Here is a 23,100-nt window from a genome sequence, read left to right on the forward strand (position 1 = left end):
AATGACTTTTTTGGGAACCTTTATTAAGCTACAATATTGTAGCACAAAAAGAAAAGGAGTATTTGTGGCACCTTAACACAGTACCGTGATTTCTGATAACTTTGCTTTTTCTTTGTTAAATGTTTTCTCTCAGTCACCCAATTCAGCTGAATGTTTCCCTTTTTATTTTTCTTATTGATAAAGGTTTTGTGGGTTTTTTTTGTTTTGTTTTTTCGTTTGTTTTTTTAAGAAACAGAATTTTCCTAAGAAATGAGGCTGCACTGGTTATATTAAATCCCATCGTAAGGAGGGAAAAGTGGGAGGAGGTCAGATTAGACTATGAAATCTACATGCGACCAGTTATAGGTGAAAAAATATTGGTTAAGCAGAAATTCACTACTAGTTAGAATTAGATATGACTGAACTAGTGGTATACCCAGCTTGCTAGATGACAGGAAGGATGTCCTGGACCGTCGTCATGAATAATTATCACTACCATATATATTGCCAATAAAAAGGCTAATTTTTGAAGCTACCTCACTGTTGTAAATACTAACTTTCTGTAATGATATTATTCAAGATAATACAAACATTGCCTCAGAAAAAGAAGAAATAAAATATACAGAGGTAACATGCACCTCTGATTTGATCCACGGCAATTGTCTTCAGCACACACATAGTTTGCTTGGAGAGCCAGAGAGTCTTTACTGAATAATGTAGTGGGAATGTCATGTAACTGCAACTGTGTACAGCTGGATGCTGGGCAGGTTCTGGTCAAAAACCCCGTTATGATTGTATCCTGTTACAGCAAGTTCAGAAAAGAGGCCACAGTCATGGAGACTAAGTTCCTCCCTTACCCCTATAAAAGGATCCCTCCGCACAGGACTGCAACATGTTAATAGGGCATTGTGGGGAAGCGTACCCAGCCGCTGCCCATATTGTACTTGTTTGATTGATGAATGCACAAATCTGGAACAACAAAAATTATTTGGAGAGAGATTAATGTAGATTCTTTTCTTCCATGTATGCAAAGCTTTTAGCACTCACTTCTTGACGGAGATTTTTTTCCTCTTTCTGACTGCATGACAGGAAACATTTCAGGCAAAATCATGGATAGCAGTAACTAGAGTCTTGGGCATGTTATTTCTACATTTAAGGCAGATGGAGTGCCATAACTTGCTACATTCTTTCATTTTTAATCTCTATAATTTTTCTGCTGCTCCCTAGAAGTTTGTGTCCATGTAAAGGGAAAATTTGATAACTACAGAGAATCTATGCAGCAAGACATGTTCCTTAGTGAATTTCTGTTACATTTGGGGCTATAGAATATTTCTTGTTCTCAGTGCATGGCATTAGTTATGTCTCACTAACACTGAGCATCAACGTTTCTTTCGAGTTCTTTAAGTTCCTTGTTTTTAACTTCTCCATGTAGCCTGTCCATCTGGGCAGCTGTATCAGTCATTGATCTCTCAGAACTCTTCCTGTGTGTCGTACTGTTCTTGCAGAAGAAGCATCTGAGTTTTTTCACTGCAGTTAGAGCCATGAGCCTCACCATTATGTGTGAACTGGGCTCTGGGTGGAATGTCCTCTTTTATCCTTATACTCCTTGTGAGGTTGGCTCTAAAACACATCTCTGTTTAGGATATAATTAAGATGAAAGGCCCAGAGCTTCAAAGGTGTTTAGGCTCCACTGATTTCAATGGAAATTAGGAGCCTAAATACCTTTGAGATCTGGGATAAAATGTGGGTCTGAACCTGTGCTTAGAGAAGTCAATAGGAGTGCTCTCATTGATTTCACTGGTGAAGGATCTGGCCCTTTCTTTGTTCAATCACAATTCTTGACAACAGTCATCAGAGGAAGCGTGTAAGATACGAGGAAATATATAACGACCAACATTAACTATGCACAGGTTTAAAGCTCGGCATTTTCTGAATTGCTTTAATTATATTTTCAGAGGTTATCTGGGCATAGGTTGTATTTGCAGTTGACTTTACAACGGTATAAATTACTGAGTATGTTCGGGTATATTTGTTTCCTCTCACAACACAAGTACTTTTCTGGGTTTCAAATATGTCGTCAAGTTAAATGTCCTTGTGCTTTGGAATTCTTAGAAATGTAGATTTTCTTATGTTACCTTGCTTCAATTTTTCACAATTTGACGACTTTTTTCCTCTTGGGATTCTTTTTGTTTGTGTGTGTGTGTTTTCACTATTCACAATTACAGTAATGGAAAAACCTAGTCACACTCTCTCAGCTTTTCAGAACTCCTCTCTCCAGCTAGATAGCAAAGTGCAGGATTTTGGCTCTGTCTGTGGCAGAAATGCATAGGCCTGTTGCTGCCACAACAAAAGTACATTGGGGGAAACCATTTCTTCTGTTTCTCCAAATGGGGAAGGACGTCATACAAATTGTGCCTTAAAAGGACCCCAACCTTTCTTGAACTGATGGTGGTGGATTTTGACCATAAAAGGCCAGATCCAGAGCTGCTTTAGATCTATGGAGTCCCTTTGCAATAAACATACGCCATTTATGGATCCAGCCCAAAGTAGAGATTTTTAAGATGTTTATTTCTAGAGGGAAAGCTAAATATCAAAATTATAGAATACAAAAGTGTTGAAAGATGTTTATCGAAGCACAAGTTCTTGCAGAACAAGAACTGGACTAAGCTTTTTGTCTTATTTACTATTCTTCTGCTTTTGGCCGAGTAAGTCTCTCTGTTCCAAACATTTAAAAGTCTGGTGTGGTTACATTCTGTCTTGATGTCTTGCTGTTATGTCTGGACAGTTTAGTTGGCTTTGCAGCCTCTTAGAGGCTTAGGGCAGATAAAGAGATGATTAGGAAATAATTGCTGTTGAGGGTAGACAGTGAGCCTCTCCTTAAAGATAATGACAGATAAAAACAGTCCCTCCATTCCATACCACTGTTACACATTTAATATTGTAGTAACAGGTTCCACATGTTCAGAAACAAACTCCTTTCATGGCACTTTAAGCAACTGTACGTAAACATGTCAGTCACCTCATTTGAGCAAAGCAAATAACTGAAGACGTATAAAGAGTGCAGCAAAACAGGGTGGAAGAACCACACCAAGGGGAGAAAATGATGCATAGGGAAAAAAAATATCAGGAACATCCATGCCAAGATATTTTTTTTTTTTTACACTTTGGTAGTTTAAGATTAACAAAGTCTTATTTTCCTAACTTTAGCTTTCCCCTTTCTCTTGCTACCTAGAGTTATCCACTTCTCAGTGCTGCTTAGCATTTCAATTATTGTCTGGTAGCGAATTTTCTTGTATTGCTTCACTACTCCTGCTATATCTGAGAATACAACCATTTGAGGCCCAGAAACTCACCTAGCTCACAAACTTCAAGACTAATAGTGAGCCTAAAAGAGGACTCATTGTGTCCTTCCAATATTATGGCTGTACACCACCTTGTTCTGGGTATATCCGGTAACTGAGTGTGTTCATCACTGTCTTTTCCAGGTGCACAAAATGTGCAGCTGTGGATATCCACCTAGGCAGAGAGTATAGAGGCAGAGAAGTTTAGATCTCAAGTGGCACTAATAAAACATCATAATGAAAGGACATTCTGACTTGGAGATCGTTTTAAACAACAGAATGGAAAGCAGCCAACTGTCACTGCTTCAGAGATGCTACACTTAATTTGCTTGGAGAATTCTCTGTGGCCCACAGCTAATGAAAGAAGTGTCCTTTTGGAGGAAATGGAAACAACTTGTATAGTGTAAGGACCCTTGCCAATACTTTCCTTAAAACAAACCAGCTCACAAACAGAAGTTGAATACATGAAAAATACTGACTGAAAGACCGACTTGGATTGAGCTGAGAAATCCATCATCTGACAGGAAACAGGTGCTTAAAAACAAACGTGCTTTAGTGACCATGAAAGAAACTCTGATATCAGGATGGTGAGCCAGATAATAGCAGGAGGCATTCATTTGTAATAAAATGTTACATAAGTTGGGCTGAGATCAGTGCAAGAAAGGAATAGCAGGTCTTCCAACCAATTTAAGGTAAATAGCAAATTGGTTGTACACATTTTTCTTTTAACATGTTTGAAGTCATGTTTATCTGCATTTTTTAATAGCTAGCAGACATTGTATAGGGTACGTAAGAGTAGCTCCTCCAAACAGTGATTAAAAGCCATTTTAAAATGATGTTACAGAATTAATCTCTCTCCACTCTGCTTTGTCTTGGTCACTGCTATGATAGCAGCACTTCAGCAGTCAGTACTAATAGTGTCTGTCAGCATATTCACTGTACTCTAAATCCCTTTGTTTTGAGTAAGGTCAATCTATTCTTATCTGTCCCCCAACAGAATTGCCAAATCAGTTTGCTGTGCAATTCCAGTGAAGCAGTAATTGAGGTCATAATTTGGCCTACAAAACCTTTCATTTAACAGGGAAGTGTATGAGGAGAAGAAGAGAACCCAGCTTGACTATCAGAACCCAGGCTGATTTTGAAAGGCTGACAGTAAGAAAAAAACAAACATAACGTACAGTTTTTTTGATCTGGTATCACTGAGACACAAAAAACATGGAACCCCTTAAATGCTCTTTTTACAGAGTTACTTTTCAGAGTAACTTTAAAGATAAGGAGCAATGATTTGTACTGGCTGTAATACTATTTACACGTTGTTGAAGACAAAATTGTCATGCAGCCAAACTTTCAAAAGTAGAGACTGATGTTCTGTGCCTGAGATTTTGAGTGACCAACTTGAGGCTTCAGAGTCGCTGACCGTGGGTATCTCAAGAGTGCAAAAATGGAGACTAACCAAAATTGTGAACACTTTTGAATATTCTTGATTTCATGAATTCTATATGTAGAGCACCTAGATCTTAAGTGTGGCCGTCTTAACGGAAACCCACATTATAAGATGCACTGGCCTTTTTTGAAATCTCCTGTATTATTAAAATATGTAAATCCAAGCACTCTTATGTCTTTGTTCAAATATGATCTTTTTAAATAAAAAATGAAATGTTTAAATGGCTTCACTGCTGCGAGAAGCCATGAGTACTGCCGTCATCATTAACGAGAGTGTCTCACTTCTAAAGTCATGCACTCTACACTATGCTTTGAATAGTCCAACACTTTTGTATTAGGAGTTCACCACTTTGTACTGTTTCAGAGTAACAGCCATGTTAGTCTGTATTCGCAAAAAGAAAAGGAGGACTTGTGCCACCTTTAGAGACTAACCAATTTATTTGAGCATAAGCTTTCGTGAGCTACAGCTCACTTCATTGGATGCATTGTACTGTGAAACTTATTAGTGCATCCGACATACATTCCAACACAGAGTTTGTAGTTCCATCATTTGAAAAACTACAAAGAAAATGTAAGTAATCTCTTTCACTTTGTGCACATAAAGTGTAGCAGTCTGGACCTGGCCAGCTGTTAATGTGGTCTTCTGCTGCATAAATTATGAGTGCTCCAATTTACTAGTTACTACAGGCAATAAATCCAGTTCATTGCATTAAGCTGATCAAGCCATTACATTTATTGTTCGGGGTCATTAAAAAAAACCTAATCAACAGATGAAGTTATCCCAATTTACTGTACAACGCTTAGAACAGGAATTGATGGCACGGATCAAAGACAGGATCTTGTATTCAGTCCCCTCTTGCTTACCTTCTGCGTCCACTGTGTTAATGTCACCACTGCAAGTGGAACATGTCATCTCCAAGCTGCTTCTAAGTAATATCTAGCTACCCAAGTGAACTAGTCTGGTTTTTGTGTGCTCTGTTCTGTCACAGCAAAGTCAATGCTATTGTTAGTCACAATGTGATGCTGTGTGATGCTTTCTATCCTGGTGTCTTTTTACCTATTCCAGAAAAGAGTCTTTTTGTAAAATAAATGAAAAGCAACCGTATTCCTTATTTTATGTATGGCTTCTATATTGTAAATAGGAAACAATAACAAATTACGTTCATCTTTGCAATGAATACATCTTTCACTTACATCTTCATTCCTGCCGTTCAAAAGGCGGCTCAGCCTCCTGACTTGGGGGAAAGTCTCTCTTCCAGTGGATGAGACCAAGAGGAGGTTGCCAATAAGCCAAAGAGCACAGTTGCGATGGATGTCTCTGTGGGGAAACCTGCCTTTTGGTAGGGGAGCTTGGTGTTTGAAAGCAAGAAGAGAGAGAAGTTCTTTGTGGAACGATTCCTGCATGCGTCTGATTAGAGAGCTGCTTTTTTATGGGGGGGGAGGCTGCAAGGATCTTGCTGTGGACGGGGAGATTCATTGTCAGCAGACGCGATCTCTTAAGTAGGAGCTTTGAACTTGGGTGCACAGGCACGTTGTGTGTATCATGCACACGCTTCAATCAGTCAGGAAATGGATGGTTTCACTTTTGCTGTCTATTATTGCCCCTTTTTTCTGCACTCTTAGCCCAGACGAGCTTACCATACTCTTGTGATTTTGGAGTCTCCACCTGGCTGTGGAGGCGAGGTCTGTACCCTTTGAATAAAGGATGATGACATACTCGCAAACAAGATGGTTAAACCTCACTGCTTGTTTGTCATGCTTCTGACTGCCATTAATTCAACCTCACATATCTGAGACTACTGGTATTTTAATTCTGAATGCGCCTGAAGCTGTGTGTGTGTGTGTAAGAGAGAAAGAGAACCTGAAAAGCACGAATCTTTGTTGTATTTTGGATTGCAGGTTGGCAGTGGTGCCAGCTGTTTTTACTTAGAGCTATAAAATGTGCCAAAGGAGTTTCCAGCAGGCATAAATAACAAACCAGTTTATATCATGTCAGGAGTATGGAAGCAGGCCTTTGAGAAATGATCTCATAGGCATTCTTTGTTGTAGATCTGGCACATACTCTGTGCTTCATTCTTTTCTAAAAACAACTCCTGTCTTTAACACTGGCATGTCCCACACATACTCCTCCCGCTAGGTCTACATTAACCAGACCCATACTGCGTTTGGAAGGTAAAGGCTGCAGATTTATTTAGTGACTTTTATATCCACTTATTTACAGTGATATTGTGCCTCATGATACTCCCCACCTATAAATCTTATATGAAGCTTCCATTTTTAGCATTGATTCATCTACTGCTGTTCCCTATGGCATTCACGCTTCCAACAATCTTTCACACACTATCTAGGGCAGAGGTGGGCAAACTACGGCCCACGGGCCACATCCGGCCCACGGGACCGTCCTGCCTGGCCCTTGAGATCCTGGCTGGGGAGGCTAGCCCTGGCCCCTCCCCTGCTGTCCCCTGTCCCCCACAGCCTCACCTCGCCAGACCGCCAGTGCTCTGGCCCGCCGCTTCTGCCAGGCAGCGCGGCGGCATGACTGGCTCCGGCATAGTAAGGGTTGGGTTGGATAAGGGGCGAGGAGTCCCAGGGGGCAGTCAGGGGACAGGGAGCACGGGGCGGTTGGATGGGTTGGGGGTTCTGGGTGGGGGCAATCAAGGGATGGGGAACGGGGGGTTGGAAAGGCGTGGGAGTCCTGGGGGGCTTGTCAGGGGGCAGGGGTGTGGATGGGGATGGGGCAGTCAGGGAGCAGGGGGCGTTGGATGGGGGTGGAGTCCCAGGGGGCAGTTAGGGGCCATGGGTCCTGGGAGGGGGCAGTCGAGGACAAGAAGCAGGGGGGGTTGGATGGGGCGGTGGTTCTGAAGGGGGCAGTGAGCAGGCAGGAAGTGGGAGGGGGCGGATAGGGGGCGGGGGCCAGGCTGTTTGGGGAGGCACAGCCTTCCCTACCCGGCTTTCCATACAGTTTCACAACCCCAGTGTGGCCCTTGGGCCAAAAAGTTTGCCCACCCCGGTCTAGGGAATCACTACAGGACATGGACATTGCTACATTATAGATAAATCTAAAATTACTTTTATTATTTATTGTCTGACTGTAGCAGCACCATAGGAGGAACTAACAAGCATCTTTGCACATAAAGTACAAGTGCTCACACATGACCTGTCACACAGACTTCTGGGTGTGGGTGAAGTTTTTCTTTGGCTTCCTGGATTACCAGTCTGCATATTGGAAGGAAAAGGAACATACAAAATTTAACCACAAACACCAAGGCTGAACTGATCAATCACGGCTGGTTAAAGTTAAGCCTCTAAGTCTATATTTAAGCACCAAAATGACTGCATTGATTTTTCAGAGGTGCTGAATTCACCAGTGGGAGCTGTGTGGGGAAAATACATATCAGCTGTTTAGGTGCATAAATACAAGTTATGGGGCACAACTTCAGCCGTCCACTTTGGATAATTTGGCCCAAGTGGCTACCTGGCCCTAGAATGGGTCTCAATAAATTTGCGAACTTAAGTACATTAGTTTCTTGAGTAATTCCTGACATTTTTGTGATGAAAATTACACTTGATTCCAAAGAGATCCATCCTAAATGACCAAAATTGCTTCTGATGAATTGAAAGTGAAGTTCTGTTCTGAAAAGCTACTCTGTGAAAGTGGCTTTGATGGGTTCCATGTTAGTTGTTTCTCATTGATTTCATTATAAAATATATGAAGTTCACAAGTTGTTTTTTTTCTAACTACCCAGCCTGCAAAATGACACCTGAAAGTCAAGCTGTGGTCTTTCCTTTTCACCCATCATCGCTAATAATAAAGGTTAAGTAGACCAAATTATGCCTTCAGTTATACCTGGAGCAATATTGTACTCATTGGGTTTGCACAGTTATAATCAATTGGCTATATAATGAAATTGAGCAAACAATTCTGCTGATGGTACAGAACAAAAGTGTCCTTGTTTTTTTCTGAGCTGTACTGGCTCTCCAGAGCTGTTTGGGAGTATAAAATAGTAAACTCTTACTAGTCGCTAGAGTCTGCAATGATGATTCTGAACATACACAGGGAGCAAATCTCTTGGGGAAGAAGGGTCCATTGTCACATGTTGTAGTCACTTTTCAGAGTAAACCCTCACTGTTGTAAAGTAACATAATATGTGTTTAGATGGCCCATTGGATTAGCACACTGGCCTTTTATTTCTACGAACAGCACTTCAAACCCTCTTTTAATCACACGTATAAGTGAATTCTGAACTCTGACAATTACAGCAGGTCTACAGGAGCAGGGCTAACAACAGAGATAAGGTTCTAAGCCGTAATTAACTAATGAATCCTCCAGATAAGATGAAAGATACACAGAGGGTTGCCAGGCATCTGGTTTTTGACCAGAACGCCAGGTGGAAAAGGGACCCTGGCGGTTCTAGTCAGCACCGTTGACCAAGCCGTTGAAAGTCTGGTCAGTGGCGCAGTGGGGCTAAGGCAGGCTCCCTGCCTGCCCTGGCTCTGCGCAGCTCTCCGGAAGCGGCCAGTATGTCTGGCCTCTAGGTGCAGGGGCAATCAGGGAAGCTCCGCATGCTGCCCCCACCCACAGCTGTGGTGGTGCCGGTATCATGCACAGTACAGAGCCACCTGGCCTCGCCTCCGCCTAGGGGCTGGACATGCTGGTTGCTTCCGGGAGCAGTGCGGAGCCAGGGCAGGCAGGGAGTCTTCCTTAGCCCCGCTACACCACCAACCAGGAGCCACCTGAGATAAGCCCAGCCAGAGCCCACACCCCAAACCCCCTGCCCCAGGTTGGAACCCTCTTGCACACCCTAATTCCCGCCCCCAGACCCCGCACCCCAACCCCAGCCCCAGGTCGGAGCCCTCTCCCGCACCCAACTCTCTACCCCCTCCTGGAGCCTGCACCTCAGCCCCCTACCCCCTCTGAGTCCCTCCCCCCACACCTCAACCCCCTGCCACAGCCCTGAGCCCACTCCTGCACCCCAAAACCCTCATCCCTAGCCCACACCCCGAGCTGGAGTCATCATCCACACCCGTGCCCCAACCCAGTGAAAGTGAGTGAGGGTGGGGGAGAGCGATTGACGGAGGGGGCGGGCTGGAGTGAGTGGAGGTTGGGGCCTCAAAGAAAGGCTGGGAAGGGGCAGGGACTCAGGACAGGGGCGGGGCAATTGTGTTCAGTTTTGTGCAATTAGAAAGTTGGCAACCCTAGACACATAGTATGATCCTAAATTTATCTGGAGTTATCTTCAAGAAAGGTCCTCTTTCCTCTGAATTCCCAATTCATGCTTATTATTACTGCCAAAGTGGGGTTGTGTGTCCAGGCCTGTCAGACATCATGTTTATTTCTCCGACTAGATACAGTCAGACTTGCCTAGCAAACTCAGGTTCTCCTGCTGTATATTGGGAGGGGCTGGCTCACTTCCACTGTTCAGTTCCTTCTTTATTCTAGAATTCACCCAACACATTTTCCCCACTGTCTTCTTACCTTTTGTGTTGTCCCAGATCTTATAACAGCTCCTGTATCAGACCCACCACCTTTGGTCTAATGTGTAATCATTCCTTTATGTAAATGATAAAGAAAACTAAACTGTCCTGTAGACTGTCTGTTCCCTCTTTGTAGTCTCTACATTTGGAAAGATTAGACTAACAAATGTGGGCTCAAACCTTACTACTTAGGTCTGCTGTTCTCCGTTCACCACCATCTCAGTAAGCCCATTCCACTCCTACAGAAGGTGCAATGGGTAATGCGTCTGGAGTTGTGTGCTCTGTGCCACATAGACCCGCTACTTTTTCCTTGCCTCCTTTTTGTAACAAGACCCAAGTGACGCCATGTCCCATCCATCAATTCTTATAACAACAGACATCATTAATGATGGTTCCTTCCATCCTCCTGTTGACTTCTCCTTCAGCATGTGTGGTGAATATTGTTTAACGTCATTACCTCTGGAATCAGAACTGAACTGTTACGTGTGTATTGTCTCTAGAGTCTGAGTTTGAGCTTCATTGTTCTAGGTGCCATAGGTGCACAGTTAGCTACAAGACCTTTCCCTGAAGAGTTTTGTCTCCATAGACAAGGTAGGCAAAGAGTAGGAGAAGGGAAGGATTATTATCCCAGTTTTAGAGATGAGGACTTGAGGCACAGAGAGAGATTGATTTATCCAGTCCCACACAGGAAGGCAATGTGATGGGTATTTTCTGTTTGTGTGTGTGTGTGTTTTTTTTTTTAAAGGGAAAACAACCACAAAGTTATGTTAAAATAATAGCCTCTCACCTTGCGAATCAACATCAATAAGCATTTCAGAGCCACGGTTGCTACCTCCTCCTTGGTTCACCCTAGTCTTCGGTAAGACTTCCAAATACTCGAAAGGCATTGTGCCATGCTGTTTTACAAGATGTGTCAAAATGAATATCTCCTGTGTGGAAAGTTTTCTTTGATTTTTCTTGTTTTGTCCACTGTTCTGCTGTCTTTTTTTAGGAACTTTATTGATTTCAAGTTTTTTTTATTTTTTAAAATGATTTTAACTGCAGAATGGTTTCAGTTAATATTTTAAACACTGTGTTATTTAGACGGTAAAGTGATACCTATGTTTATGTAGGTTTTAAATATTTTTTGAATGATTTCCATGTTTGTGCTATGTGACAAGCTGCTTTATTTATTTATTTATTTTTGGCTGCTCTTGAGTGAAGGTTCCTTTCTGTAAACACACTTACATTACCTTTTGGCTCAGTTAACTTTTGGCATACAAATAAGTTCACATTTTTTATGAAATAGATGTGAATATATTTTATTCTGAGGTTTACAAAATATCATTGAACCTTAAATTGCTCTCTGCCTCATACTGCACTGTGTGTTCAAAGGACACAGGCAAATAGCTTTAATATTTCACACACACACACACACACAAAATATTCCACTACAAGAGATTCTATCAGTGTTGATAGGCACATTTATCTATGTCATTCTTTTAATAAAAGATGGAGAAAAGGGAGCATTCTAATTAGCTTATAAAAGCTTCAGCCCATGTTATGTGACAAATTAGGGTGCCTTGGTTAAAACTCTTATCCACATCCCAGCTGTTATCCAAAAAAACTACCGGGCCAAATTCTGCACTCGTTACTCTGGCAAGGCTCCCAGTATAGTCTTCTGAGCAAAGACTGCATGACGTTTCCTGCTGTTTGATTTTAATGTTGTAATTAATTGTAATTTAAATGGAAGGGAATGAAAAGGACAGGAGGTATTACAAGGCTGAACATCCAGGGCTAAATTTTCTAAGAGTCTTCCACCTGACCTTTTGATAGCCAGTAATAGTTCTGTACACTGTTTTCCTCGAGGAGGTTGTGTCTCTGAAGTAACATAGATTTTTGTACACAATCTGCATGTGCCTATGCAAAACCTGCAATTGATTTGTCTTAATAGTGTGGTTTATGGGCAAAAATGCAATTTGCGCCCCAAACTTGAGTTTTTATGAATGCAAAAACGTGGCTGGGAAAAGTTGTCAACAACAGTTGAGTTTTTTTGTTTTTTAGATGTGGCCACACAGCATTTTCAGTTTGTGTTAGCTTGTGTTTGGCCTCTCTGTGCCTCTGAAATATTGTATCTGCCACTCGGACAACAGTCGCTCTCCGGTGGGGGAAAAATGCTCTTTTTTAAAGCCTTTTTAAAACAACAACAAACCCCCGCAATTTATGGGGTGCCGAGAGTGACTATGGTAGAGACAGTAAAAAACTGGAAAGGAGGAAACTCTCTGAAACCTCCTCCACGCTGTCTCCTGCGCTGACAGGATGTTAGAGCTTCTAGCAATTGTTAACATTTTGCATAATGGAACGAAATAAGTATTTCTTTGGGGTGGGTGAGTTGGGTGCCCAGCTCCCCCTAAAAGCTGTCGAGGCACGTTTGACAATCCCATCTCCTCTGGCGTGATCCAAAGTCCATCGAAGTCAGTAGCAGTCTTTCCATTGACTTCACGCGGCTTTGGACCAGGCTTTATAAAAAGCACCAACAGTACAGTCATGCCCCACATCTTCTTGACAGCTTGGTTTTTTCCCATGCCTACAGTGGTGCTCCTGGAGCCTGTTTGTGGCCCTCTTTGGGGAGGAGAGAGAGTGCAGCTTCCTCTCTATCAGCCACCCTTTACATAACTGCAGTATATTTCTATGAATTGAAAAAAATCTCCATATTAAGTATTAAGCAATCTCTGTTTTATATATAGGATTTGTGTGTGGAGCCCCCTGTATGTGCCCCTTTGGTTCTCGACCTCACCTTCATGCCTTTGGAGGGTGTAGTAAGATCTCATGATGCGTTCACACCTTGGTTTTTTTTTTTTATATCCCTTCCTTTGGTGATTAGAGCTTCAAAACAAGAGCTTTTTCTTTGGTTATAAAACAAACAACAAAACCCAACCCCCGCACTCTGTTGGCAGCAATTGAGTAATGAAGAATAGCAACAAACATGTAATCACATGCCATTAAGGAAAATAAAAATTCAGCAAGAAATTGGCTTTCAGTTTCAAGTTTCCAAGAGGAAACAACAGTGGGATGGGGAATGCAATTTAAGAACTATCAGAGATACCATGGCATTATCAACACTTTACCAGTTATCAGTAAAGTAACTCATTCTGATTACTCAGCCAACAGTGGAGATGCTGTTAGAAATTCATTATGGTACCTCTGCAGTATTGTGCCGTGTCATGCAAATCTCCAGGGAGGCACAACAAGAGAAAGCTTAACTCCTAGAGAAGATTTTTGAACGAGAAACCTAAGAGATTTAGGAGCACAAGTTCCACTGCAATTCACTAATAAGAAAACAGAACAGACCTCTAGTAACACCTTCCATACAGCAAACTGGGTGTGGCTTTTGTGTGTGTGTGTTTGCAAATTCTGACTGCTGCTAGTTGGATACCAACATCAAAACTTTGCCCTCCCTGAAACCAATAGGAAGTTTATTAAAAGGGAGTGTTAACTTCCATGGGCTCAGGATAAGGCCCAAATGATTTTTTTCCTTCCCTTGCCTTCCTTAAGGTTCAAGGGTCCACATAAGCCTCATAAAAAAAAAAGACTCTGTATATTTTCACATTTATTTCAGTGAATATGTTGATCTTTTTTATATCTACGCAACTCACTACAATTCTTATGTTTGTCATGGACCACATTTTCAAAGGTGCTTAGCACCCAGCAGCTCCCATTGTTCTCTCTGCTCTTCTAAAATCTTGCCAAATTGTGTTGTGATACCTACATATGAGAATCTGGGTTAAATTGTGGGTGCTGAGCACTTTTGGAAAGCTGACCCTATGTAGCATAGATAAAATGTGGAGTAGTTAGGTGTCTCGCTTTTTTCTGGATCTTTTTTTTTTTCTTATGATTAAAATCACATCACTTGCTTATGGTTCTGTTTTTTCTGTAATCAATGCAGAGATTCTGTGGTGGTAAGTGCTGTAGTGTACTAGGAGTAGGTGCAATGTGGGGTAGATAGAATGTGTGTGGTTGATAACTGACACAAGGTCTGTAGCTAACTGGTCTGACTCCATAGACTAGCTGATCTAGAGGGACTTTTCCATCTGATTTCTATAATCATCAGTAAATCATATTTCTGCCTTTTATCATATCCATTTTGCCTTGATATTCAAAGGTTATGAGCATTTCCTATTGGTGCAGCTTCCATTGGAGTCAGCTGGAAATAGTGGGTGCAGAGCACCTTTGAAAATCAGGTCTCATTTGAAAATGGACATTATATAAAGGAAGGAACCCAATTTACTGATGATCGTAGACATCAGAGATTAAAAGACTCTCTTAGGTATCTAGTCCAATGTCTTGCCTGGCAGAATTGTTCTATGCAGTATATTTTATGTATTCTTTTTCCATGATGGTTCCCATTGTGTAGGTATCTAGTGTATGCCACAGAAAAATATTTTATAAAAATAATGTGCCATTACTCTAGGTACCTTCACTGTTCAACTTGATGAATGCACTTAGCCATTGACCTTGTACCTTGACGAATGACCAAGGCATGCTGGTGTCTGGTGTGTCTGCAAGGATTGTGAACATATTATCTACAGGATGTAATATCATAACCACTGGCACTGACATCTACCTTTCCTAAGTGAGTCATCCCTCCTCCCCCCCCACCCCCACCTTCCTCCTAGCGTTTGATTGCAGGACCAGCTGCAACTTAATTTTCTGCCTTCAATACGTTCTCTCTTTTGCCTTTCCCAAAGAATAGACTCAGACACTCCGACTGCTGACAAGAAAAGAATTTCCTTGGATAGGTCCTAAGCCAGCATTAAACATTCTAACATTAAGACTGCAAAGAAAGCAGAGGGCAACTTTAATGGAAATGCCATGCATCCCTCCCCCATCCCCCCACCCCAATAACATAGTTATTGAAAATTGAAAAAATCTGAAGTATCACGGAACCAGAATGGGCAGAAGGCGATCATGGAAACTCAAAATCGTGTAATGGTAACAAGTAGAAAAATACAACAGTTACTTATTGCAACTTCAGAAGTGACATCATGAAGTGGCCTGGATCTTTTCTTTGAACGATTTTTATGAAGTTTCTCAGTTTGTACAGAATAATGCCATCCACTGTAACATTTTATATATTAAAACGCTGGTTGATAAGTGATTTATCTCTATTTCAAACTGAGGTTCCCATTATCCTTGCCCTTCTGAAATAGTGGATGTGGAGCATCCTTCAATTCTGATGACTAAAAGGGTAGTTGTGCTTTCAGAGAAAGGATTCATCAGGTTTTTTTAATGTTACAGCTGGATACTTTATAATCCATTCACAAACGTAAGAGAATAGTCTGTTGCCCAGAAAAAAACCTGGGTTTACAACTGACCTACAAGTTCAGCCCACTACTGGAAAGTCTGAAATTTGTGGCTGCCTACTGTTCCGAAATCCGCTTTGGGCAGGAAAGATGCCAAATATGCAGCACACGAGGTGTTTCCATAATTGCTGTTCAGGGCTGGAGTCCAGGCCAGCACTCAGCTCAGCCATCACATTCCCTGATCAGGATAGGTTCCATCACGTACCTGCCCGCACCCATCGCACTCCAGCCATGCCAACTTGTTGCACAGTGCAGAGGAGACAGAATCTCATTTACTTTACTCTGTACTATTGATAAATGGATTTGTACACACACATCGCAATGTATATTACCTTCTTTATCAAAATGTTTGTATAGCCCTTTCATAGGGTGGAAAGAGATAAAAGAGCAGGGACTAGCTTTCCCCAACAGGGGCAATCTTTATGTAAATGAGGCTGGGAGCTGGAATTTTTAAGGCTGGTCTATGGGCAGGGAGCCCTTTCAGTTTCACAGAGCCTAGCTACACCTGATTGACAGATGAATCAAAAAAAAAAAAAAAAGATAATGAACTAGCTAATTCCAGAATGAGGTTATATGGGATTAGTCTGTCTACTGCAAACCTGCCTACAAACATACTAGTCTTCTCTACAGGTAAGTGAGAAAAATACCCTCCGGCAGCACCACATCACTTCATTGCCTTAGAAATGCACTTCATGTTCGTTCAACTGCTCTGTGGACTCCCTTGTTTTCTCCACTTAGACACTTCTCCTCTAGATGATGGATTTAGAATGGTTCACCTAGGCTAAGTTGCTGTGACTCTTGTGCTGAAAGGAGCAAGTCCTTCCTCCAGCCTGAGTCTGAAGCACGTGGACTGTGCTCTGGAGAGGTCAGCTGGAGTTCTGGAGGGAAACTGAATTTGCCGATTGTCACCACCATTACCAGGTGGCAGAGCCATAGCAGGGCTGCTCCACAGAGACGCCCACAGCCTCTGGGTGCCAGTAGGACACTCCAGTGGGAGGACTTAGCCAGTAAATCCACATAGCCTCAGATGCACAACCAGCTCCCTTGTCTCACCACTAAAAGCTCCTCTGTGTTTAGATACAGGCATGTTCCATGCAGCCTTCCTCCTGTCTGCGCAGGGGAGTGTAACCGGTTCCACTGCATTTAGGGCCCTCCATAGCCCTCACAGGGGCTGCCAGGCTTGTCTGTGACATTCTGCTCTTTGACGATGGCTTTCTATAAAGTCTGTTAAATGTGAAACCCTGCATTCGCTGCCTTTCCTAAAGCATTACAGGTCCAACGGCAACGTTAGCTTGGCTGCATTGTACAGCCTGGATGCTCTGTGGTGTGCATTTTATGACCCTAGCAATTGATTAAGCTAGATATTTGGCAGAGAAACAAATACATACTAATTTGACCCCATGATTTTCCTGGGGTTGTGCAGGTACAGAATTTGGAAATGTATGTATGTATTGTTTCGGTTTTTCAGTTTATAACCATGAATTTGCTCTAACATAAAAATGAAGTAGGACTGGGAAAACTCTGCTTATAGTACATTTTTTCTTCTGTCTGTACCATACAGTGACATGAAACTCCAGTTTTTATCCCGTTTGTGTGCCACTTTATTATGGTGGTTGGTGCCATCTGACTGCACTGTTTAAACGGATGCATTAAAAAGTTGGTGGGGGGGAGGGTCTAACAAGTTTTATAGTAAAGTTCAGGGTTACTTTAAAGCTGGTGTAAAACAACTCCTATTCTGAGGTAAAAGGATACTTAAAATAAATCTGTGCCTGATTCTCATTTACAGCCATTTACCCCCTTTCCCTTTATGTTGCTTTGGCATTTATGCTCATTTTAAGGCTCCTTAGCTCTGCCACAGCTTTGTAAAGAAGTTTTTGTATAAATGAGAATTGGGCTCAGTGTTTTTATCATGGTTGCCTAGTGTTCAGTGCATGTGGTATGATTTGCCCCAAGAACTTTTGGGCTTTTATCGATTAGCAAAAGTTCATTAATTTTTTAAGAGAAATCTGCTATTGATGAGATCAGAAATACAATGTGAGAAAACAATTTAGTCTGAAGTTAGACGGTGAAGTTTTTGATCTCTTTATTGATCCCTGCTGGTCTAACCAGTTCAGTACATTTATCATTAGCTGAGGTACCTGTCCCAGGAGTTGGGTGTATGATTGTGACACTGAGGCCACAGACAAAATCCAAAACTTCAGTGCAAATCTCAGGAATAATACTTTTTGAATGAGAGATACTGCAACAATCAAATCCCAGCGATCTAGGAGCTTCCATTCAACCATTCATGGTGAGTACATCCAGAATCTTCAGTCTTAGACTGAAGCACTCACTGTTTCCACTCAGTTTAAATCTCCTCCTCCCCAAACTCCAAAGAAGGAGGTGTGGAGGGGAATTGGTCCTGGTCCAATCTGCTCTAACTATTGTGCATTTCCTCTTGGACCTCAGCCCATAGAAGAGAGGAACATGCTGCTACCTGCTTTTTTCTGCTGCCTTTTAGCTTCTGGAGAGGCACTGCCCGTCAGCCTTAACTTGTATTAATAATGTTTGTGGGCAGTAAATACTAAACTGAATTTGCCCCTTTTCATTCTATGAATACCAGTAGTGCTATTGACAATGGACACATAATCAATAATACCAGTAATCTGTAAAAGTGAAAAATGTCCACATTTGCATTAATTAAATTCATTATGTTTACATACTCTATTGGTTGTACCTATTCAAGTCTTGCAGGTAATATTCGGGGCCAGGTTTCCCAAATGCTCAGCATCCAGCGGACTCTCATTGTGACACTTTATCGCCAGATTTTCCAAAGTGCTTGGAACCCAACATGCTGTGGTCTTTTGGAAATCCCAGCCTAATAAAGGGAGAAGGCAGTAAAACAGAAGTGAAGTGGAAGACATTTTTCATTTTAGCTTCAAAATAAGCATAGCTGTCACAAAGCTTTGTCATTATTTCCAATATGATATATAGTCCATAATGTAAACAGCTTGGCCCTTTTTTTCAGTGGAATAGTCAGGATGCAAACCCTTGTCTGTGTCTTTCTGTGTAGAATGCTCAAAATGCAGCCTGGATATTTCCTACTTATTGTGCAGTGAACACGTCAGTGTGATCTACTGAATGGAATGCCATCAGTTACACTTTGTTCAAAAGAACTGCTCCTGTACTGACCACAGAGGGCCCAGTCCTTCGAGGTGCAGAGGGCCCTCAACTCCTGTTGTAGTCAGTGGACCTGGAAGGAACTCATTGCCTTGTACAAACAGACCAGAAGTGAATGATAGTAAATATGTCCCCAGCTCAGCAAAGTATTTAAGCATATGTCTAACTTTTTAAGCATGTGAGTAGCTTGAAGTGTTGACTTCAGTGGTTCTCCGAACATGCCTACGATTAAGCATGTGACTAAGTGCTTTGCTGAATCAAGGCCAGTGACATGAAGAAACAGAATTACGGAATGGAATACCCAGTCACATACTCCCTCTCTCTGACAGCCTGCTCACACATCACACTCCCGTGACACTTGCCGTAACAGCCTTTTGTAAGGTTGACAATAAGTTTAGTGCACAAAGGTAGTAAACACAAGGTTTTCCTGAATACGTGGAGCTCTGTGTTTGCTTTCATTTCTTGTCTGCTGAGTTATTAAACTCCGGGTCATGGGAAACAAATGAGAAAATCTATGAACGATTTCTGTTTCATCAATGGTTCTTAAAGAATATATGGCAAATTACAGAGCCTGCATTTAAGGACATCGCTGGGGATGCATGTCTTAAGCTTCGCAGAGATGGAGGGTGAGGGTGCAGTGGAGAGTTCAATGCTCACTACATCATTATTAGCTGATGAATGGCCAAATGCAGCCTTCCTTTTGACTATTGTTTTCCCTTCTCGTGTTTTCCTGTGTTGAGCAGTCGTGCGGTAACTAGGATCTGTGAGAAATACCGACTCCCGCTGAGACAGGTCCAGGAGACAGGAATGAAGCAGATGGGACAATTAAAAAAAATATATTCACAAGACAGAACCAAATAAACACAGAGAAACATATAGACACTGTGCACTGTTTTGTTTCAAAGGGTGGGAGGCTCAGCATTTTGTGAGAATCAGGCCCTTTAAGTGTCTCAAGTTGGGAACCCAAAATCACTAGTCACTTTTGCAATTCTTGTCAAAGATGATGTCTCTCTAGACTGGGAGATGTTTGTTCTTGCTTTGTAGGGGGTTGCATAACTAAGAAAATTCTCCATGGGGAGAATAATGGCACATACTGTATATCCACTGTACAGAAAAGTAGGAGGGGGGAAAGCAGCCCTTTTGCTCACATACACACAAAAAAGGAATTCTCCTCCTCCTAACCACAGAACCACCTATTTAAGGAGGGAAGTGGCAGCCAAACCAAAGGTGCTGTACAGAGCAGAAAGTTCTTTCTTTCTGAAATGATTATTCAGACTATTCCATTCATGCAGCCGGTATAATGATATGATGGCATTATGAGTATATTTCCATTGGACGTTTCACTGGCAGCTTTGCCAGCAGAAGCAATTTCTAGAACTGGAGCTTGTGTATGAATTTCCCACTTGTGTGCTATCACAGTGTTTGCATTCTTGAGAATGAAAGGACTTGAGGTTGAATTGTAAAGCTGTTTGCAGGTCTGGTCTCTCACCCACAGTGATGGTTTACAGCTTCTGAAAACAGCTCAGGGGAAACCTTGCTGTTTGGTGTGGGGAGAGTTATTTATGTGTTATTTGAACCACTGTGATGCTTAGGAGGGAGAGAATTCTCGACTAATGAGCCAGTATTTGAATCTGCTCAAGATGAACAGCAGTATACGTGTCCAGCACATTTAGCAATAATGGCCTGAATCCTATATGACAGGTTTCAGAGTAGCAGCCGTGTTAGTCCGTATCCGCAAAAAGAAAAGGAGGACTTGTGGCACCTTAGAGACTAACAAATTTATTTTGTTAATAAAATAAGACTAATAAATTTGTTAGTCTCTAAGGTGCCACAAGTACTCCTTTTCGTTTTGCTGAATCCTATAGTCCTTACTCAGGCAAAACTCCCATTGACTTCATTGGAAGCCTGGCCTGAATAGTATGTGAAAGGCCAGCTTGTTTGCCTAATGGGGGAGGGAAGCACAGTCTCTTCTCTGGTCCCTTGCACACAGATAGGTCATAAAGCTGTACCATCTTTTGGGATAGTGAAGCCTGCTCTCTTCTGCTTCCCCTTGTACATTCAGGCCGGAGTTGAGGGGACATGACCCTTCCCTTCTCTCCACCCGCTCTAGGGTGGTTGCACCCCTGGAGACTCTCAGAAGAAGTAGTCCTTCCCTGCCATCTCTGGAGCATAGGGACTCTGATTGTCTGGCGTGCATATGTGCAGGGATGGGGGCAGGAGAGACACTGTGCCAGAGCCACAGAGCCAGGAACAATCTAATCCTGAGTGAGAACTGCAAGATTTGGCCCATGACTTGCATTGTGAGAGATCAGATAAGTTGCTTTAGGTTTGTTTCTTACTTAGGGATTTGCTGGGGTTGATTTTGATGGAGCCATATGGCTAAAACTTGATATTTTATGTTGTCAGCCAAGACATGTTCTTCCCTTAACTTTCTAAAATCCATTGTTGTTTCTTTTTACTATAAAGAGGGGGCAGAAATACCTTTGTGGTGATTTCAGACATTAGCTGAAGCACCTGCAAGCCTGATGCACTATAAAATATGTCTTCTGTAAAACCTCAATCAACAGGATTCTGTAAACCTTGGCTCAGACCAATGCCTCCTTCAGAAATCAAGTAGAAGCTTTTGTTCTTTTTGAGAAGACTAACATACAAGCATATGCCTTAAACAATAGAGTTAAAAACATTAAATATACAGTCTCTACAAAGAATAGGAGTGTTAATGTTTATTAACTTCAGAAATGTCACAGTCATCAGTCATTTTATACTATATTGTGTGGCCAGTGTTTGGAGAGGACTTGAACTCTTACTGTCTTCATATTCCTTGCATTTTTTTTTTTTTTTTTTTTTTTTTTGGCGCTTGCTGGATCAGATTTTCCAAAGAGCTCTGTGCAGTGGGTGCTACTCAATGCTGAGCACTTTGAAAATCTGTCCCTGTGCGTGTAGGTGCCCGTTCACATAATACCTGCCCTTATGGCAGACTGTCTCATGCATTATTGTCTGCTTCACCTGAACCTCTGCCCACTAACCCATCTCTTCCAGAAACACTTTCAATGCTCTCTTCTTCAGGGCCGTTTCAAAGAGCTGCAGTTTAAAAAGAGAAAACAAGAAGCCTGTCAGAAAAATGCTTCCTTCTTTCCCCTGTCTATTACAGGGGCCAACAGCAATGAAAAATACATCTTCCCTGTTGGAATAAACAAGCACAACCTCATTGATTTAATGGAGCTGCACCTGCCTTACCCTAAAGATGAATTTGGCCATCACTTTAATAGGCCAAATAGGACCTGTAATATTACAGTTCTGTAATTCGGGACAGGGGATATTCAGTGCTGCTCCAGTGCAGGGGGAAGGTTCTGCCTCAGATGCTTGGGGAGAGGGGGGGTGTAAGGGAATACACGATGGAGTGATTAATTCTTTTTTCAGCATGACCACGTTACTCACACGTGAGGAAGCCACAAGTGAGTTGCTCAAACCACCCCAGACTAGTGCCAACAAAACCATTACACCACCCCAGCACCATCATGTGTGCTGTGAGTTGCTTTCATGTTTCACAAAAAATGATTCCAGGTGACGGAGTTTAAAAAAAAAAAATTGGCCTGAATCTCCTCTCACTTACACCACACACTCAGATACCGTGGTGATGGGAGGAGGGGAGATCCATGTGACGAATTGCAGAGTCACGTGGCAGATGAATTCATCATGTACCTTTGACCACTTCACCAACTCGCTGCCCAAATGATCCATCTCCCCTGGGACCTAGGATACCCTGGAAGTAGAGGTGTACTTTCCAGCATGTGTAGACATACCCATAGCTTTGATCAAGCCGCTGCACTAAAAACAGCAGTGTAGCCATGGCAGCACAGGTAGTGGGACAGGCTGTCGCCCTGAATACATACCTAGGGTATCAGATGGGATCAGACATAGGGCAGCTAGCGCCTCCTGCTGTTCAAGTCGCAGTGGTGACACCACTGTTTTTATCACAGTAACTTGATGAAAGCTAGCTCAGGTACGTCTACCTGAGCTGGAAATTACATCTTCCTCAGGACGTATTCGAACCAGAGGAATGACATTTGTGTACACCCCATTTACAGGAGGGTGTTTATCAAGCAAAGATTTAAAAACCTGATTGTTTCTCTGTAGCGGCTCTTCTCAGCGGACTGGATGGTCTGGATTCCATGTACAGCAACATAGAGCAGCAGCTAAATGAAACGCTGAGACGACGCAGGCATGCAGGAGACAATGACTACAACATCGAAGTGCTTCTAGGAGTGGATGATTCTGTCGTCCGATTCCACGGCAAAGAACATGTTCAAAACTACCTCCTCACCCTTATGAATATAGTGAGTATCTATGACAGGTCCTCC

General features: G+C 42.3%; 1 protein-coding gene across 1 annotated transcript in view; it reads left to right on the forward strand.

Annotated features, from left to right (window-relative positions):
- ADAMTS3 (ADAM metallopeptidase with thrombospondin type 1 motif 3) overlaps positions 1-23,100 on the forward strand; it is a 185,625-nt gene that overhangs the window by 114,040 nt on the left and 48,485 nt on the right. The window contains 1 exon segment of the mRNA XM_043545446.1: positions 22,877-23,076. Coding sequence (XP_043401381.1) covers positions 22,877-23,076 — 200 coding nt within the window.

The sequence above is a fragment of the Chelonia mydas genome, chromosome 4 (assembly GCF_015237465.2).
Source record: "Chelonia mydas isolate rCheMyd1 chromosome 4, rCheMyd1.pri.v2, whole genome shotgun sequence".
Lineage (NCBI taxonomy): Eukaryota > Metazoa > Chordata > Testudines > Cheloniidae > Chelonia > Chelonia mydas.